This window comes from Candoia aspera, chromosome 4, assembly GCF_035149785.1.
Source record: "Candoia aspera isolate rCanAsp1 chromosome 4, rCanAsp1.hap2, whole genome shotgun sequence".
NCBI classification, from domain to species: domain Eukaryota; kingdom Metazoa; phylum Chordata; class Lepidosauria; order Squamata; family Boidae; genus Candoia; species Candoia aspera.
Window position 1 is genome coordinate 108,483,478 of NC_086156.1, and position 18,745 is coordinate 108,502,222.

At 36.8% G+C, this 18,745-nt stretch overlaps 1 protein-coding gene across 1 annotated transcript; it reads right to left on the reverse strand.

Annotated features, from left to right (window-relative positions):
- Positions 1-1,459: 1,459 nt before the first annotated feature.
- On the reverse strand, positions 1,460-18,316 carry LOC134496985 (vomeronasal type-2 receptor 26-like). Its single transcript, XM_063302701.1, has 7 exons — positions 18,239-18,316; positions 10,220-10,332; positions 9,078-9,369; positions 7,614-8,495; positions 5,789-6,016; positions 5,021-5,147; positions 1,460-2,361 (listed from the first exon to the last, which is right to left on the reverse strand). Exons 1-7 carry the CDS (start codon positions 18,314-18,316, stop codon positions 1,460-1,462), a joined length of 2,622 nt encoding a protein of 873 aa, XP_063158771.1.
- Between the last annotated feature and the right edge of the window lie 429 nt (positions 18,317-18,745).

The window sequence follows — 18,745 nt, forward strand, 5'->3', positions numbered from 1 at the left end:
ACACTGGATGTCTGCATAGTGCACTTGAGGCTCCTGGCTGCAAGCAACCTATGGTCTGCCAGTGCCCTTGCATTCCTTTTCATGTGCATTCCTTGGTATCCCACAGTCACATGGGAACCACAATGAGGAGGCATGGAAGTCAGCAATATCCAATCACCACCAAAGGATAAGACAGATCCTGAAGAGCCAGGTAAGTGGGAGAACAAGATCCATGCCAATAAAATGTATGCCCTGACAGTCATCAGATCCCCTGCTGCTAAAGAAGGACATGGGGGCTGCCAATGTGAAGTCCCGGAAGCTCCTCAAAATGTATGGAGGTATCCAGCCCAAGTCCGACACCAGAGACTGTAAGACTGTACACCAGCCAGAAAGAGGGCAGTCAGGGTCGGCTGTCCTGGATAAAAGTCAGTCAAAGCCACTGTCCTAGAGAAAACCTAGAGCATCCAGGAGTACATCAATAAGATGGAACCAACATAGGAGCTACTGAGGGAATGCCTGAGGAAGCAGTAGACATAGAAGGAAGATCAAGCAGAGGAAATGCCATGGCAAGACAAAACCCTTTATGGGATGTACCATTGATAGAGAGCTGAGTTGGCTGACCTTGGGAAATCTTACCAGTGGCTGGAAATGGCTGGATGAAAAGGGAGCACTGAAGCACTGATCATAGAAGTACAAGAATAGGCATTCAGCAACAGATCCATAGAAGCAAGGGTCTAACACACTAGAAAGGACCCAAGGTGCAGACTGTGCAGAGAGGCTTCAGAGAAAGTCTAACACAGAGTGGCAGGATGTAAGATGAAGGTAAGTACAGCATACACTGAATGGCACAACAAAGCAGCTGGCATTGTGTACAGGAACATCTGCACAGTGTATGGGCTAGACCTCCACAAGTCCAGATGGAAGATTCCACAGATGTTTGTGGAGAATGACAGGGCTAAGATCCTGTGGGACTTCCAGATCCAGATGGACAGGCAGATCCTGGCCAATCAATCAGACATTGTGGTAGTAGACAAGGACCAGAAGACAGAAGTGGTGATAGATGTAGTGGTGTCAAGTGACAGCAACTTCAGTAAGGAGTATGAGAAGCTGGAGAAGTACCAGGCCAGAAGGAGGAACTATATGCTATAGATATTTTTTTGGAGACCTGTTCTATAAAATAATTTGAATAGACTGATAAAATCCCCCCCTCCCGGAAGATTTGATTCACAGTTTTGAGCCTCAGATTCTCAATATTTATTTTTTTTATTATTAAACATACTTTATAGCAACGATCTATAAAACACTAGGTGGAGGATGTCATAAAACAGTAACAACAGAACAAGCATTCAAGTTCCTAAAATTGCAGTTGCAGTGGCAGCAGTTTCAACTGATAGATGGAAAAGTGTTTTATGTCTTATATTTGGGGTCCTATTGCTTTTGCATGGATAACTTAAAAGAGGGCAATACAATTCTAGATCTTTTAGCTTCTCCTTTGTCTTAGCTGCTGCTTGCTATTCAGTTCAGGCCTCAGTATAATGATATAGCATTTAGGGAAAAAGATGCATACAAGGAGCCCGCCACTGGACGTTATGATCGAGAAGATCTCCACAGCCACCATATGTTTGCCCCCTGTGGTCAGATAGCTTGGAACAAAGGAGAGCCAAACACTGCAAAAGATCAACATGCTGAAGGTGATAAATTTGGCTTCATTAAAAGTGTCCGGTAGTTTCCGGGCAAAGAATGCTACAGTGAAGCTGACAAGGGCTAGGAGGCCCATAAAGCCCAGGACACAGTAGAACATGACAAAGGAGCCTTCATTACATTCCAGAACAATTTCTTCTGCCATTAGGTGCATGTTGAATTCAGGGAACGGAGGAAAGGTCAACAGCCAGACGGTACAAAGAATGACTTGAATGAAGGAGCAGAAAAGGACGATGGAAATAGCCAATCTCTTCCCCATCCATTTCCTCATTGCAGACTTTAGTTTGGTGGCCATGAAAGCTAAAATCACAGTGATGGTTTTTGCTAACACACATGATACAGCTACAGTAAATATTATGGCAAAAGCACTTTGTCGGAGGAGACAAGTTTTTTTATTGGGTTTGCCAATAAATAGTAAAGCACAAAGGAATGAAAGCAGGAGCGAAATGAGTAGGATGTAGGTGAGGTTTCGGTTGTTGGCCTTGACAATGGGAGTGTCCTGGTACTTAATGAAGATGCCCAGAACCAACAAAAGGATAAAAGTGGAGAAGAGAGAAGAAATGGCCAAGAGAGTCCCCAATGTTTCCACATAAGTCAGGAATGTTACAACTTTTGGAAGGCATGAATTCTGATCCTTGTTTGCATATTGACCTTCTGGACATGAAAAGCAGTCATCCATATCTAGGAGAAAAGATTCAGGTTATGAAGATGGTTGCACTGAATTTAAACTGAACAAAATCACAATGGAACATAGCAATGCCATAATTTGTGGAAAAAACAAAGAGAGATTTTCAAGAGATATTCGGCGAAATATGGTTCCCAGTTATTAGCTACATTAATGAAGTATTTCCTAATATATTCTTCTCATTTATACAATGGAGCGGGGATGACAAAAACATTTAATGTTCATGCTTGATCTCTCCATGACATTACACACACAAACACACACACACACACAAACACATGTCTGCATGTATGTATGTACATACTGTTATCTGGGAGCAGTTTGATCCTGTTGGGCCCAAGGAAATGGACAGGATCTTCCAGACTGAAAATACCACCACCTGTCAATTGGTTCCATGTCCCTTCTGGCTAGTCAAATCGGCCCGGGAGGTGACATGCATTTGGGTCCATGCCATGATAAATGAATCCTTAAGACGGGGTGTTTCCGATGGCCTTGAAGGAAGCGCTGGTGTATCTCCTGCTCAAGAAAGCATTGCTAGACCCTACTGTTTTGGAACCCTTTTATCCAGTCTCCCACCTCCCCTTTTTGGAGAACGTGGTTAAGAACGTGGTGGCATTGCAGCTCCAGAGGGTCCTGGATGAAACACATTATCTAGACCCCTTTCAGTCAGGTTTCAGGCCTGGATATGGAATGGAAACAGCATTGGTTCCACTTATGGATGACCTCTGGTGGGAGTGGGATGGAAGAAGCACATCCATCCTGGCTCTTCTTCACCTCTCAGCAACTTTCAATACCATCAACCATGGTATCCTTTCGGGGCGGCTCAGGGATTTGGGGGTGGGTGGCATAATTCTGTGCTGGTTTGCCTCCTTCATCCAGGACTGGTCCCAATTAGCATTGATAGGGATTGAGAGATCTGACCTACACCTACTCCTTTGTGGGGTGCCACAGGGCTTGGTACTCTTTCCAGTCCTTTTTAACATTTATATGAAACCACTGGGTGAGATCACGTGATGAGGTATCATCAATATACTGATGATATTCAATTATACAGTACATCTTCATCCCTGGTGAAATAAGTGATGCTCTGACTGTCCTTTCCTGGAGCCTGGGGACTTTGGGGGTCTGGAAGGGAACAACAGGCTTCAGCTGAACCCTGGTAAGACAGAGTGGCTGTGGGTTATTGGCTCTTCCATATCTGGGACTTTGTCATCTTTGGTTCTTGATGGGGTTGCACTGCCCCAGAAGACCCAGTGCAAAATCTGGTGGTCCTGCTGGAATCACAACTCCTGCTTGAAGAACAGGTGGCAGCAATAGCCAGGGGTGGCTTTTTGCAATGTCATGTTGTGCACCAGTTATGCCCTTTCCTGGATTGGGAGGCCCTTCACATCATCACTCGTGCCCTGATCATCTCCCATATAGACTACTGCAGTGTGCTCTACATGGGGCTACCCCTGAAAAGTATCCAGAAGCTACAGTTGGTCCAAAATGCGGCAACACAGGCAATTCATGGTGCCCTAGATTGGAACGTTACACCATTATATCGTGAGCTGCATTGGATAGCAGTCTGCTTCCAGGTGTAATTCAAGGTGTTAGTTACCACCTTTAAGCCCTACAGGTCATGGGGCCAGGTTACCTGAGGGACTGCCTCACCCCCCTAACATTGACCCGCCTGACCCAGTCATGCAGAGAGGTCATGTTACAGACCCCGTCTGTAAGAGAATTCCACTCCCTCCTCCAAGGATGAATTCACCATCGCCTGGACCCATCCACATGTCACCTCCTGAGCTGCCTTTGCCAGCCAGGAGGGAGAGGGATCTCAGTGACAAGTGGTGGCAGTTAAAGACCAGAAAACCCTGTACACTTCCTCAGGCCTATTCTGGGAATGGGATTAGCCATTCCCAGATAACTGGGTATGGATGTTCCCCAGGCATCTCCAGATGTCATGCCTTACACTTGGCATCAAAGTTGGAATGAATCCAAGCAATTTTATCCTCCAGATGCCCATAAAACTCCACTTCATGGACTTGTAGGTGGGTCACTGGGCCCACCTTCCCCAGAATGGTTTGAGTGATGTTAAACAGGGCTGTCGGGAAGCATTCTGCAGATGCAATAAGAGCAGAGAAATATTGACGTTCAAATGTATTATTTTTATCATCAATCACTTTACATAATTCAACCTAGAAATATCAAATATGGTAGTGCAGAACATAGGATTTGATCTCCAAAGGTGGCTTTGGGTGTGCAGAAGCACAAAAGTATCTCCCCTCTGCACCACCTTAAAGGACTGTCTTTTCCAGGGATGACGTGACAGCTTGAAAACATAGCAGGGGGGGCTAGTTTGGTTCTCAACTGCATTGTGAAGCAGTGATTAAAGATTCAGTTTCTGCACAGCCTGAATCTCGAATAACTCAGCATCCCACCATTGCCATTATGTAAGCCATCCAGAGAAAATAAATAAATAATAAACAAATAAATAAAAATAATTAGACCTCTTTTCACAATGTGAGAGAGTAGTGTTAAGTTTGACAGACATTAGCCTTATATTGCAACTATCAACTGGGAAGCATAATTTGGCTGCAGAGAAATGAATATCTACACCACCTGATATCAATATATCTGCACACTCTGCAATACTCATCTTTCACCACTCACCTATCAGATTGGAAATCTTCCCTTCTGGACAGCGAAGACAATCATAACAGCAGAATGGCTTCCCTTCTATTCTGGTCTTGGCGGAACCCAAAAGGCAGTAATTGTTACACAGAGAAAGTGGCCGGACCTGTTCATAAAGGAAAGGAAAGAATGTTTTGGGTTTTGTTTGTTTGTTTGTTCCCCCAAGACTGTGTTGTAGTAGGTATTCTCTGTTTAGGCTCCCACTCTGTATCGTGTTTGGTGAGAGGTCTTGTGAGTGATGTCAGTGAAGAGGCAAGGGGAGGAAAATATTATGGGATGTACAGAGCTAACCCTCATATCTATTGCCAAATATTTTAAATGACGCTAAAATAAAAACTCCCTTGAGTCAAGCTCTTCTTTTTCTGAGAACATGAATATGTCCATGTGGTTTTATTCACAATGGAATGGAGATACTGTAGTCCCCCTCTGTCCTCTTTGTGTCCCCTTAATGACATTGACCATACGCTGTATTCATGGAAGAGTTAGACGTATTTATCCTATTTTTGATCCACATTTGTTACAATGAATTAGTTCCCTTTTTCAACACTCTGTGACTACAGAAAATCTTTGTTCACATCGTTGTGTTATTACATCACTTCTGACTTTTCTTTAAGTTGGAGGAAGTATTGCCAACTCAATCTCCATCCTTTAACATTAATGAGTACAAGGATTGGCACGTCTCTTGATTCTTCAGAGATGAGAAGACAAGATAACCCCTGCCTTATCCAAACATGTGTTTCCATCTACCTGGTTAAACCTGCTTGGCCAGATGATGGCTTCCTCGTAGATGCTCAGCATGTCCTCTTGGGAAGTCACAGACCCTATTCCACCCACTTTGACTTTCAGAAAGGACTTGTTTGGGAATGTGATCCAATTGATGACATCAAATCCAGCATCTAGTTCCCCATTTTGGTTGAAATATATTATTTCTCCTGCAGTATTATTGAATGAGATCCTTCTTATAACTTCATTGAGCTACAAAAACATAAAAACAAAAGACAGAAAAAATGCATACACAGATACAAACCAAACCTAAAGAATGAAGGGAAGAAAGAAAAATAATAATAATGAGGATCTATAAAATGCTGAAGACCTATCTCCACTTCAGGCATATTGGAAATGAATTGTTTTATGTACCTTATATCAAGTTCCCAAAGCATTGAAAAATACTTGAATCCGATAATCCGAGTCTGGGAAAGAATTAGAATAAATGTTTTTTTTTTTTTTTCCCCTTTTTGCAGAGAGTGAGAGTATTCCATTTGGAGTTGGGGGAGGAAGGAAGTTTACATGGTCTACAGAGTTTAAAGGAAGAGAGTGGTTAAAACAGAGAAGATGGCTAACAAGGAAAGTTCACTCTAGGCAGTTTCAGACTGTTGATCTTCCTCCATGATAGAGGTTCACCAAAGAGGAGAAGGCAGGGAGGAAGGCAGCCTGGAAAGTTTTCAAGTCTATCCAATATAAATTCCAAAGGTTGAGAGACAGACAGACAGACAGACAGATGGACAGATAGAAGGAGAACTGGTAGATATCCAGAGAGAGAAGAGGATCTGAAAATAGAAGTCTGTTAGCCATGAGAGATTACCAGATAAATTTAAGTTAAACCCCTTAATTCCCTTTATCTGGGAATTATACAATAGTTATATGCACCGTGATGGACACACCTTGCACCATCCCTTCCTCTTGCAGAAGGGAGATGGTTAACCCAATCTGATAAAGCAATTTAAGCCATATATTAATTTCCAGTCTCTTCTGCAGTTAGAAGTAGGAAGACGGAATACTTACCTTCTTCAGCAGTATGCAGAACTAACTAGCTAAAAGGGTCAAAGTCTTGCAGAAAGCAGTGCTTTTATAGCTTTTAAATGTTACAGATAAAAGGGGAGAAAATAAATTGAACTGGTTCACTATATGGTTCTTGCACGCTGTCATTTGATCAATTCCAAAAATATCCATCTCCTCCATAAACGGGAAAAAAACCAATAATAACTATCTGTTTCAATGTTTCTAGGCATATTTTTGATTAAGTTGATGGTGATAATGATCATGAAGATGATAATGATGCCATCACTAAAATTCAATTTAAAGGAAAAAATGCAATTGAATAATTAACATCGGAAGGGAAAAAAAAGAAAACATTCTGGAAAAAATAATAATAATGAGTAAGCCACCCAGAGACACTTTTATACTGAGATGGGTGTTTATAAATGTAATAATAAATAAATGACATAAATAACTAAAAAATAAAAGAGAAATAGAAAATACAAGGCTGTTTCCTGAATTACAGTGCTGGAATAGTGTTTCCTGTGTGTCAGATATATTAAAATAAATGGAGAGAAGGAAACCATATTAGTAAAGGCACTCAGTAAAGATTGTGAATCCTTGTGTCTGGAGCATCAGGAAAGGCATTCTGCTGTTTCCTTGAACTTTCCACTTTTAAGAAATCTTATTTACTTGGAGGAGAAATACACTATGTCCAAAAGCAAAATGATATGGAACTAAACATTGAATTTGGCCATTAGATGAGGTAGAGAAACATCTATACACTTCACACTTCTTTATGTCCCGGAGACATTACCTTCCATGGGTGATGTTTGAGAAGTTCAGTAAGTCTCACTTTGCCTGTTCTTGCTCTATGTTTGAAGGTCATTGAATGAGCAACATGTAATGCCTGTGCCACAATATGGACTGCATTGTAGATGCTATAGCTGTGGCCAGTCATGTCCATTTCAAAAACGGAGGAAGGGAGGGTCTCTAGCTTCTCCTCCCCAGTGCATTTCGGTTGACTGTCCATGACTGGGTTGAGTTTCCCATCAACCATGGAGCCTGAGAACACACATCCAAATGCCTCCTTCCAGAAAACCCTAATAAAGCCATCTTCTGGACTGAAGTCTGGTTTTCTCGACTGAAGAAATTCCCGAAACCCTGGGACCTCTCTTGAATGAACTGCAAAGGACAGAGCACCATGGAGAAAATCTAGGTCTTCCCACCTCTGAAAGGGCAGAGATGTGAAATCCATCTGGGCTGTCATAATCCAGATTTTACACTTTCCTTGTAATGGTATCTCTTCAAATTTTGACATAGTGGGAAACATTCTCAAAATTATCATTATATCAATTTCACCTTGAACTACCACTGAATTCACAGTGCTGTTCATGACAACACTGTACATTTTCATACCTTCTTTCACAATATTGAGAATGTCAGTGGAATAAGAAGCAGTTGGGAATCTTTCAATGAAATCAAAGCAGACCCCACTCTGGAGAAACATGGGTACCACATCTTGTACAAACTTCTCCCCATTGTCATTGCTCACAAACAAGCCCCCAATCCATGTCCACTGAAAATGCTGCAGTAGCTGAATAATTCCCTTATACTGATGGTCCATATTTGGAAACATTTGGTGGTAGAAACCAGCCTGTTTGTCCTTATTTGTCGTTGGAGCAGAGCCATATGTTACCTATAGAAAACACAGAGGAATTAGGAAAGGGACAATAGGCTTTGATTTTTTTAAAAAGTCTGTCAACGTATTTTTTCTAACTGTAGTGCACAAGCAATAGTTTTGATCCCTTTCCTTTAACCAGTTTTTCATTTGGCAGATGTGTTCCTCAAGCACTATCAAGGATAAAATTTTAGGTTTATTTTGCACAACATAGTAATCTTTGCTTGTCTTAATCCTGCTGAGGTTTCTTTGTGGCTTCCTATGCTGTATAAACCAAACCAGTCTATTGTGAGAAGTCAGAAAAGAGGCTAATTTTATTATTAAGACTGTTCTGTGAATGTAGACAGTAACATTTGGTATGCCAGGAGTATTCTAGGTCCAGTTAATGTGCATTAGGCTCCCCTTCCACATATTATTACCCATGGAATTGAAGAAGAGGCAGCAATTAACAAATGTCTTTCATATATTTCACAATAACGTTGAAAGAAAAATACGCCTCTTGATTTCGGTCAGCGCTCACTTTTTCCTAGTAAGCAACTCTTATCTGAAATGAGTGAGATATTTATATAGATTGTATCCTCACTACACATAAATGGTTACCTGAGGAAACTTGTAGATGTGAAGAATGATGGCCATGTGAAGACATACATCAGTATCAGGTCCTCCAATTACTGCTACTGGATATTTCTGGATGTCACAGCTGTAGTTGGGAATTAATCTGCCTTTAGAGGAAAGGAGTTCCATCGAGGCATGATACATCCATTTTGAAGTGAAATGACTATTGTAGATTTGGAAGCCCAGTGTTACATTGGGTAGAATCTGTGGATTAGTATTGATCTCCTTCACAGTAAACACTAAAGCCAGGATGTGTTGGTAAATCTGAGTTACGACCCTGACGAGAGAGGTACATGACCTGGTGTAATACATTTAATTCAGCATATGATACCTATTTTGCCCTTCCTTTTATTGGCATCCCATAATTTTTCTTCTATGACTGGTTTAATATCTCAGTAATGCCTTCACTTTTGACTAGGGAGACTACAGTGAGCATCAGTCTCTGGGGCGTATTTTTCATGGTTGTTGCTAATGAGATACTGGAGTTGTGTGTCTTTCAGCTTTTCTTCAATTCTATGTTTTCTCAGGAAAGATTTACAAGGGAAGAAGAGGACACTGTTCCATGTTAGATTTGGAAGGATGTTGATCAAAATAGGTTATTTGGGAGGGAAATTTGGCTCCCAGCTCCCTTAATACAGTTTTTGTGTTATGAGAGCAAAAATACCATTTCCTAAATGTGGCTGTACAAAAATAGGATTGAATTAAGTATACAGTACAGTATCTCCAATGAAATAACACTGGCTCCCACAGGCCAAATCTAACACTGGTGACATTTGGGGGAGGGGGTGACTCAAAATTACCCCGAGAAGAAGGAACAGCCATTCTCAAAAATTCTTTGCTTGGCATTTGGTGGCACCAGATCAATAAATGTGTAGAAAGTATAAAGGCCATAAAATCATTATGCATATGCATATGCAAAGCCATTCTACGTATGAATATATAACACACACAACCAGCAATTATTTTATCTCTACAGATGCCTCAACACCAAATGGCACACTCTACGCTAGACATCCACTCACATGTGAGCATACTACATATGTAACACAACTCAAACAACGCTCATATTCTCAGTCACCTTCAGGTCTATTTTACATGTATGTCTCTAGGCATGACTGAATACTTACACAATATCCTCAAAGAGGTCGCTAGAAGGAGGTGTCTTGAAGTCCATCATCATATAAAAGAGGTAGATCTGAGAAATGATGCCAGCAATGTTGATGTCCCCTGACTGGTATTGCTTGGGAAGAACAGGAAGAGGATCAGCAGTGCTGCATTCACCACGAGAAATGTTACATATTACCTGTGGCCAAAGCAACGACAGCAATGCTGTGGACACACCACACAGAAGGAAACAATTCATTCTGGGACAAACATCATCTTTCTCCTCCTTACCTTTCCTTATGGATTCTGAGTTTAAGAACTCCTTGGGGTGTCTTGTGTGTGTATGTGTGTGTATGTGTGTATGTGTGTGTAGAGGATGGAAAGCTCTGACTAATTTTATTGTCGATGGGAATGGTTTGGGGTGTATTAATGGTTCTCCATCCACTTGAGGTGAACAATCATGTTTATACTAATAATCACATTTGAGATAATCACCAACTAAGAATCCCAGGCCGCAGGAAACCCTGAACAATAAGGGGTATTTTGCTTGTCATGTTTCAGAATAAATTGTCTCTGGTTGCCATGAAGCAATAATGGGATTTGTAATGAGTGACATCAAGCCTCAAAACAGCAAGGATGGAAAAGAGAAAAAATGCAGGCATGAACATGCAAATTATCTGCAACTTTTGTATTTATAATAATGAAGGGGGAGTCCTTGTGAAGTCCACAGTTAATAAATGCTATCAATAAATCTATGAATCAACCATTTGGTCCTATTAAACTTCTCTCATTTCTGCTTCCTCCATAATTGTTCCATGATTCTATTCCTTCAGACTGATGTTACCTGATTGACTTTCTGAAGTTTGATTTAATGTTTCTGCAAATTTCATACTAAGATCAACCCCGGGGGTCACAAACACTGATTTCAGGGGCCAGTCCCCTTCCCCAATAAAATGGATAACCTTATTTTCTACAAAGGGTCTGATGAGCATGTCCAGGTGGTAAAGGGACCCCAGTTTCAGGAAGAGCAGCTGGCCTTCCACAATTCCCATTATAAAGCAATAGCAAGAGGGACATAGCAAGAGGGAATGAGGACACAAAGATGAGTACAATACAAGTGAATGAATGAATACAAGTGATTTTGGATGGAATTAAAAAAGGAGGATGAGTTTTAAAAAATGTCCCCAGGGAGGACAGCTATTACTCACCAGATTAAACTTCTACATACTGTAGGCAATTGTCTGTGTTAACAGTGAGAGAGATGGAAATAAAGATGAATTATGCAAAACAAAGACGTTCTGAATTTTAAAATAAACTGGGGAAATGGTTGGCATAAAAGTCGGCTGGGTGACCTTGGGTCAGTCAGTCTCTCTCAGCCCAACTCACCTCATAGGGTTGTTGTTGTTGTGGGGAAAATACGAGGAGGAAGGAGTAGTAAGTATGTTCCCTGCCTTGAGGTATTTATAAAAATCATAAAGGCAAGATAATAATATAATATTATATATCATTTATAATACGTAACATTTTCCTGTACATAACTTTTTGTCTTTTTAATAAATTTCAATAAATTTAAATTTAAATCTATTAAATTTTAAATTTAATAATTTTATTAAAAGTTTTACACCACCTAATAAAGTGTAAAAGAAGCAAAAAGAGAAAGAAGAAAAAGAAAACAAAAAGAAAATAAAAAAGAAATAGAAAGAAGAAGCTTCCAATTACTTCTGCAGCAAATATAAGTACAATTACAAAATTAACTCTTACTCTATGATTACAAAAAAAAAAAAAAAAACCTCACTTTTTTTCTATTTTCCAGTTCTGTTTTAATAATCAAAAGTGGAATCACCAGTGCATTTTTTTCCATTTCATGCAAAAAGTCTATAAGGGATTTCCAGTCAGCCACAAATGCAGATACTGTTTTTTCGCTAATCAAGTAAGTTCACTTAGCCCTCTCCACAAGTTCCATCATCTTTACAGCCATTCCTTTATTGTTGTGGGTAGTGTTGAAGCTTTCCACTTTTTTTTTTTTTTTAAGTTAAAAGAAATTTATCTCCTTTAAGACTTGCAGCATTTCCATACCTGCTTACACCGTGGTTGTCCGGGTTTTGGGTTCCCTCTCTCTTCCTTACGTACATGCAGGTGCACACAGAATTGTCAAAGTTTTTCAGATCATTCTGGTGTCAGAAAGACATTCAAATTGTCTCTGATTTACAGTACTTCTCCTGATAGCTGATTTATGTCTTTTTTTTAATAGAAATCTTTATTAATTTATTTAAATAAACATAGAATTACATACAAACAATAATATCTTACCATACAAAAAAGAAAAGAAGAGAGAAGAAAAAGAAAAAAGAGGAATTGAGAGAGGAAAAAAATAAAAAAAAAATAAAAAATAAACATAAATAAATAAATAAATAAAAATAAAAATAAAAAAGGGGGGATAAGATGAAAAATAAATAAATAAATAGATAGATAGATAGATAGATAGATAGATAGATAGATAGAAAGATCAGGGTTTCCGACTTTCTAGATGGTACAGCTTAGTATACTAGTGTGTTATATTTTTCCTTAATTATCTAAATTGCCTTCATTAATTCTAATAAAAAAATAAACAATTAAGTAATTTGCTATTTATATACTATATATTCATATTAACTTTTTGAGTCCATTCCACATATTTGAAAAAAAGGTGTCCAGTCCTTTTGAAAATCTTCCATATTTTTATCATTTAGTTGGTGTGTTAGTTTTGCCATTTGCTCCAAGTTTAGGGATTTAAATATCCATTCCTCCACAGATGGGATTAATTCTTCTTTCCACTTTGCAGTGTAGAGAATTCGGGCCAAAGTGATCAAATACAATAAAAGTTTTCCATAGTTTTTTTTCCCAAATCTTTGTTCATAAAGCCCAATAAATAGAGTTCCCGTAATTTATCAATATTAACTGCCAGCATTTTACAAATTATATTATGTATAGATGACCATTTTTTCCCCGCTTTTTTACAGGTCCACCACATATGGTATAAAGTTCCAATTTCTTTTTTACATTTCCAACAGACATTTGACATATTTCGAAACATTTTCCATAATTTTTCAGGGGTGGTATACCACATGTACATCATTTTATAAAAAAAATATTTTAAATTATAATTTAATGTACATTTTAATCCCTTAATCCACATTCCTTCCCAAACATGGTATTCAATATTGTATCCAAATTTTTTCTCCCATTTTTCATACATTGCTTAATTTGTACATTTAGTATGCTCATTTGTAATAATATTTTATATATTTTAGAGATCATGTGGTCATTATTAGCATAGATTTGTTCATCCCACCAAGATAGTTTTTTTTTTGTAAATTCGTAACTTTTGGCATCTATTTTAAATTGTTCTTTTAATTGAATATATGTAAACCAATGACATAAATATCCTTCATTTTCCAGTTCTTCTCTTGTTTTCATTGTAAATTTGGTTCCTTCAAATTTTATGAAATCCGAATATTTTAGCCACTTATAGTTTCCTATTATTTCTCACCTTACAAAAGCTTCTTGTGGGGAAATCCATAGTGGTATTGTCGATGTTAGAGTAGATTTACATTTTCCCCAAATTTTGAGAATAGACGATCAAATACAATGATTGTTAAATGTTTTATTTACTTTCAATTTCTTATACCATAAGAAGCCATGCCATCCAAATTTTAAATCATGCTCTTCTAAATTTAGTAATGTATGATCTTGTAGGGTGATCCATTCTTTTAACCATAATAAACCACATGCCTCATAATATAGCCTGAAATCGGGAAGACCCAAGCCACCTCTTTCCTTATCTTCTTGTAGTAATTTGAATTTAATTCTTGGTCCTTTCCCTTGCCAAATAAATTTTAAAATATCTTTTTGCCATAATTTAAAAGTGTTATCAGTTATAAATATTGGAATAGTTTGAAATAAAAATAGCATCTTCGACAGAATATTCATCTTAATTGCAGAGATTCGTCCCATAAGTGATAAATTTATTTTTTTCCCACCTCAATAAATCTTGTTTAATTTCCTTCCATATTTTAACATAATTATTTTGGAACAAATCACTAGTATTGGTTGAAATCTCTATCCCTAGATATCTAACTTTTTTGACACTATTAAATCCTGATTTAATTTCTAATACATTCTGATTTTTTTGTGGCATATTTAAATTTATCATCTTCGTTTTTTGATGATAAATTTATTTTAAAACCAGCTAATTCTCCATATTCTTGTAGTGTCTTTAATAAGTAATCAATTGATATTAACGGGTTTTGTAAAATAATAACTAAATCATCCGCAAAGGCTCTTAATTTATATGTTATTTGTTTAATCTTTATCCCTTCAATTTGATGATCCTTTCTGATAGCTTCTGTTAGAACCTCCGATACCAGTATACATAATAGGAGATAGCGGACAGCCTTGCCTTGTTCCTTTTTCTATTTGACATTCTTGTGTTTTCTCTTCATTGATCACAATTCTGGCTTTTTGAAATGGATGAATTTGATTTTATTGCTTTTAAAAATATATCACCCAAATCCATCAATTCTAAAGTCTTAAACATAAAATTCCAATTTAGGTTGTCAAAAGCTTTTTCAGCATCTAAAAATAACAACATAATCTGTTTTTCATTATGAAATTGAGCATACTCTATTATATTTAAAACCGTCCTTATATTGGTTTTTTTATGTTTCTTTGGGGTAAAAAAAACATTAGGTCATAATTAATTATTTCTTGAAGTATTGTTTTTAGTCTTTCATTTAAAATTAAAGTAAATATTTTATAGTCATTGTTTAATAACTAAATAGGTCTATAATTTTTGCATAGTGACGGGTCTTGTTTTTCTTTTGCGATTAGTATGATATTTGCCTCTGACCAAGATTTTGGTATTGGATTTCCTAACAGAATCGCATTCAATAAATCTTTAAGTGGTAACAACATTTGATCTTGAAAATATTTATAATAACCTGCTGAAAATCCGTCTGGACCTGGAACTTTGCCTATTTTCAATTTTCTAATTGCCTCTATAATTCCCTGGGTTGTGATGGGATTATTAATTAATGCTTTTTTGTCTTTAGTTAATTTATTTAAATTTTGTTTTAATAAATAGTTCTCAATGTTATCAGTTGAAATTTCTTGTTTCTTATATAAATTTGTAAATAAATTATGAAATGCCTTTTTATTTTTTTCATTGTCAACTAATTCTTTCCTATTTTCTCGAATTTTAGTAATATTTTTCCCTTTTCTTTTCTTAATTTATATGCTAGCCATTTTCCAGCTTTATTAGCATATTCAAAATTTCTTTGTTTAATATATCTCAATATTCTTTCAATTTCATCTGTTGTCAGTTTTTTTTAGTTGCTGCTGTAAAATTTTTATTTGGTGGTTTATACCTTCATCTGATGGTCTTATTTGGAGATTTTTTTCTTTTATCTTAATTTGATCAAGAACGGTTTGAATTTTTTGTTGTGTTTTCCTCTTTAAGCAACTATTTAAATACATAAAATATCCTCTCATATATGCCTTGCTAGTATCCCATACTGTCCCAATACTCACTTCATTATTTAAATTCCATTCAAAGAATTATTTCAATTTCTTTTGGCAATCTTCTACAAGTTCGATATTTCTCAACAAAGTTTCATTTAATCTCCACCTATAACTTTTTGGGTGGAGTTTTATAGCCAATTGAACTGGATTATGGTCTGAGAAGGATCGGGGGAGAATTGATACATTTAAAATTTTATTTGCCAAATTTTTAGATACCCATATCATATCAATCCTGGAGAACGATTTGAATCTGTCTGAATAAAATGTGTAATCTCTAGCCGTACCATTTTTATATCTCCAGGCATCTACAATAGCCAAATTGTCTGACATATCAAAAAAAGATTGGGACAATTTTCCTTGATTTTTTTTAAATTTGTTGTTCAGATTTTCTGTCAATAATTGGTAAGTTAACTCCGTTCCAATCTTCCATCATAATCCAATTGTTATAAGATAACTTGGAAAGTTCATTTAATAAATTTTGATAGGATTTATTCTGATTATCATTAGGGGCATATACTCCAACCAATATTGCTTAGGAGTTTTGTAATTCTAATTCTATTATTAAATATCTCTCATTTTTATCAACACTTATTAATTTAGGATTTAGATGGGGTTTTACATATATTGCAATTCCATTTTTTTTTCATTTGCTGCTATAAATTCATTTCCTAATTTGTTATTTACCAGATATTTACTATCTTTTTTTGCAATATGAGTTTCTTGAAGACATATTATATCTTGTTTTAATTTGTATAAATAGTGAAATACTTTTTTTTCCTTTTAGCTGGGGTGTTGGCTCCATTTATATTCCAGGAAAGGCATTTTAATTCACTCATTGGAAAGGAATATTGCAAATTCTTTAGAACTTGAAGCTAGTTCCTCTGCACTTTGTTCCTCTGTATTTAAGTGTTTCATTTTACTTTCTTTACTTTTTGGCCTTTCCGTTCTATCTGTTTCTGATTCTAAATCTTTTTTATATTTTCTGAGAAATTCCTAAGCCTTAAAAATAGTATTCAATTTATATCTTTGTTGTTGAAATGTGACATTCACTCCTTCCAATACTTCCCACCTAAAGGGGATTTTATTTCGTTTAAGGACTTCAGTAAGAAAGAAATACTCTCTTCTTTTTTTTAATATTCTCAGTGGTATGCCTTTCAATATCATAATCTCCTCTCCTTCAATATTAATTTTCTTCCCCCAGGAGGCCTGTATTATCAAATCTTTGGTCTTCTTCCTCACAAATTCAATTATTATATCTCTTGCTTTCCAATTAATGTTTGCATATTTCGAATTAACTCTAAATATTTTTCCTATATCTTCTTCTAGCCTTTCTTCCTCCCATTCAATTAAACTTGAAAGCATTTGAACCACTATTTCTCTTATTTCTGCCTCTTTTTTTTCAGGTACACCTCAAAGTCTAACACAATGTACTTTTTCTTTTAACTCTAACATCGGTCTAATTCTATATCATTTTCTACTTCTAATTTCTCCACTCTTTCTCTTACTTCTTGAATATCTGCTTTTATTCTTTTGTCCATAGTCTCTAACTTATGATATAACCTTTTTTTCAAAGCCATCTATTTTCTCCTCTAATAGTTGCATTACATTCTGAGTAATATTTTGAATTGTTTTTTGCGTAAAATCTTCAAACATATCTTTCTACCATTCTCCTTCCCCAGTTTCTGAGCCTCTCCTGTTCTGTCTCCTTGTGTTCATTTTGTCCTTATAAAAATCTTTATTTACCTATCTTAATCACTACACCTAATGTTATATTTATCTATATAAAGCAGTGTATAATATTTATATCCAAACATACCGAGCATATAATTCAAGATAATCTTATAAACATCTGCAATATAGTCCAATACGGTGTTAGAAATTAATTAATTAATTTAGCCCATTCTTTCACTTGTTCTTCTGTCTCATATTTCAACAAAAGTTTATACATTTTAGCAATAACATGGTCATCATTAGTACATAAATCTATTTAAAACTCAGTCTTAATTTGTTCAAAACTAAAAAAAAAAAAAAATTTCATCTACCTTAAACCTTTCTCATAATTCTACATACCATTGGCATGCATATACTTCTATTATCAACTCTTCTCTTGATTTCATTTTAAAATCCCCTTGATTTATAATTATCCTCCATGTACCTTTGTGGGAAGAAGAGGACTGGCTCTCCAATGAAGTGGGAAAGATTATGAGCTAGTATTGCAACACCTATGAAGTTGCATGAAGGGAGTATAGACTGGCAATGTTGACTTTAGGTGTGGGACAAACCCTGGAGCATGGTGAAGACATGATAAAAAAGTTTTAACTTTTCTTTCATATGACAATATCTCAGACTTCCACAAAGCATTCAAAACTATTTGTAAAATATCTTTCATATTAAGTGCAAAAATAAAAACAAAACAAGACATCCTACTCTGGTACTGTCTACATGACATGATGACTTGACATGATTACATTAGCCAACATTACCTGCCATGGGGCCTGAAGGAAGAGCTTCCATCTGTTCTCATCAATTATTTGACCCTCTTTGAGTTTGGAGGAGCTCATGGCCCTCAGAGCATGTGCCACAGCATAAACTGCATTGTAGATTGTAGAGAGCATTGCATGCTATGCTGTTTGCTGGCAAACCACTACAGCTGTGCAAGATGTTTATTTACATTGAACCTTCCTTGAACTTCCATAGTGGATAAGGCTGTAGCAAAAACTTTCCTCACAAGGCAACACGAGCTGTAACCTGAGCTGTGCCAGGAGGCTATCAGGGGGGTTACATGAGGTATGCATTGCTATTTAGACCAATCAGCCTTCTGCTATGTGAATTACTGTTTTAGTGTACTTGCTTAGCTGGGGGAATAATAAAAGAGAGCTTACGGCTTGAATCGGGGCTCTCATCCCGAGAAACTATGTGTCCTGTATATTCTTCATGAGAGACCACCACAAGCTCTCATCCCGAGGAATTTGTGTCTGTGCATTCTTCCT

Coding starts and splice junctions, on each gene's coding strand:
- LOC134496985 (XM_063302701.1), bottom strand. CDS start 18,316: ATGAGCTCCTCCAAACTCAAAGAGGGTCAAATAATTGATGAGAACAGA. Junction 8,496..9,077: donor ACATCTACAAGTTTCCTCAG/GTAACCATTTAT, acceptor TGTTTTCTATAG/GTAACATATGGCTCTGCTCC. Junction 5,148..5,788: donor GGCCAAGCAGGTTTAACCAG/GTAGATGGAAAC, acceptor CTTTATGAACAG/GTCCGGCCACTTTCTCTGTG.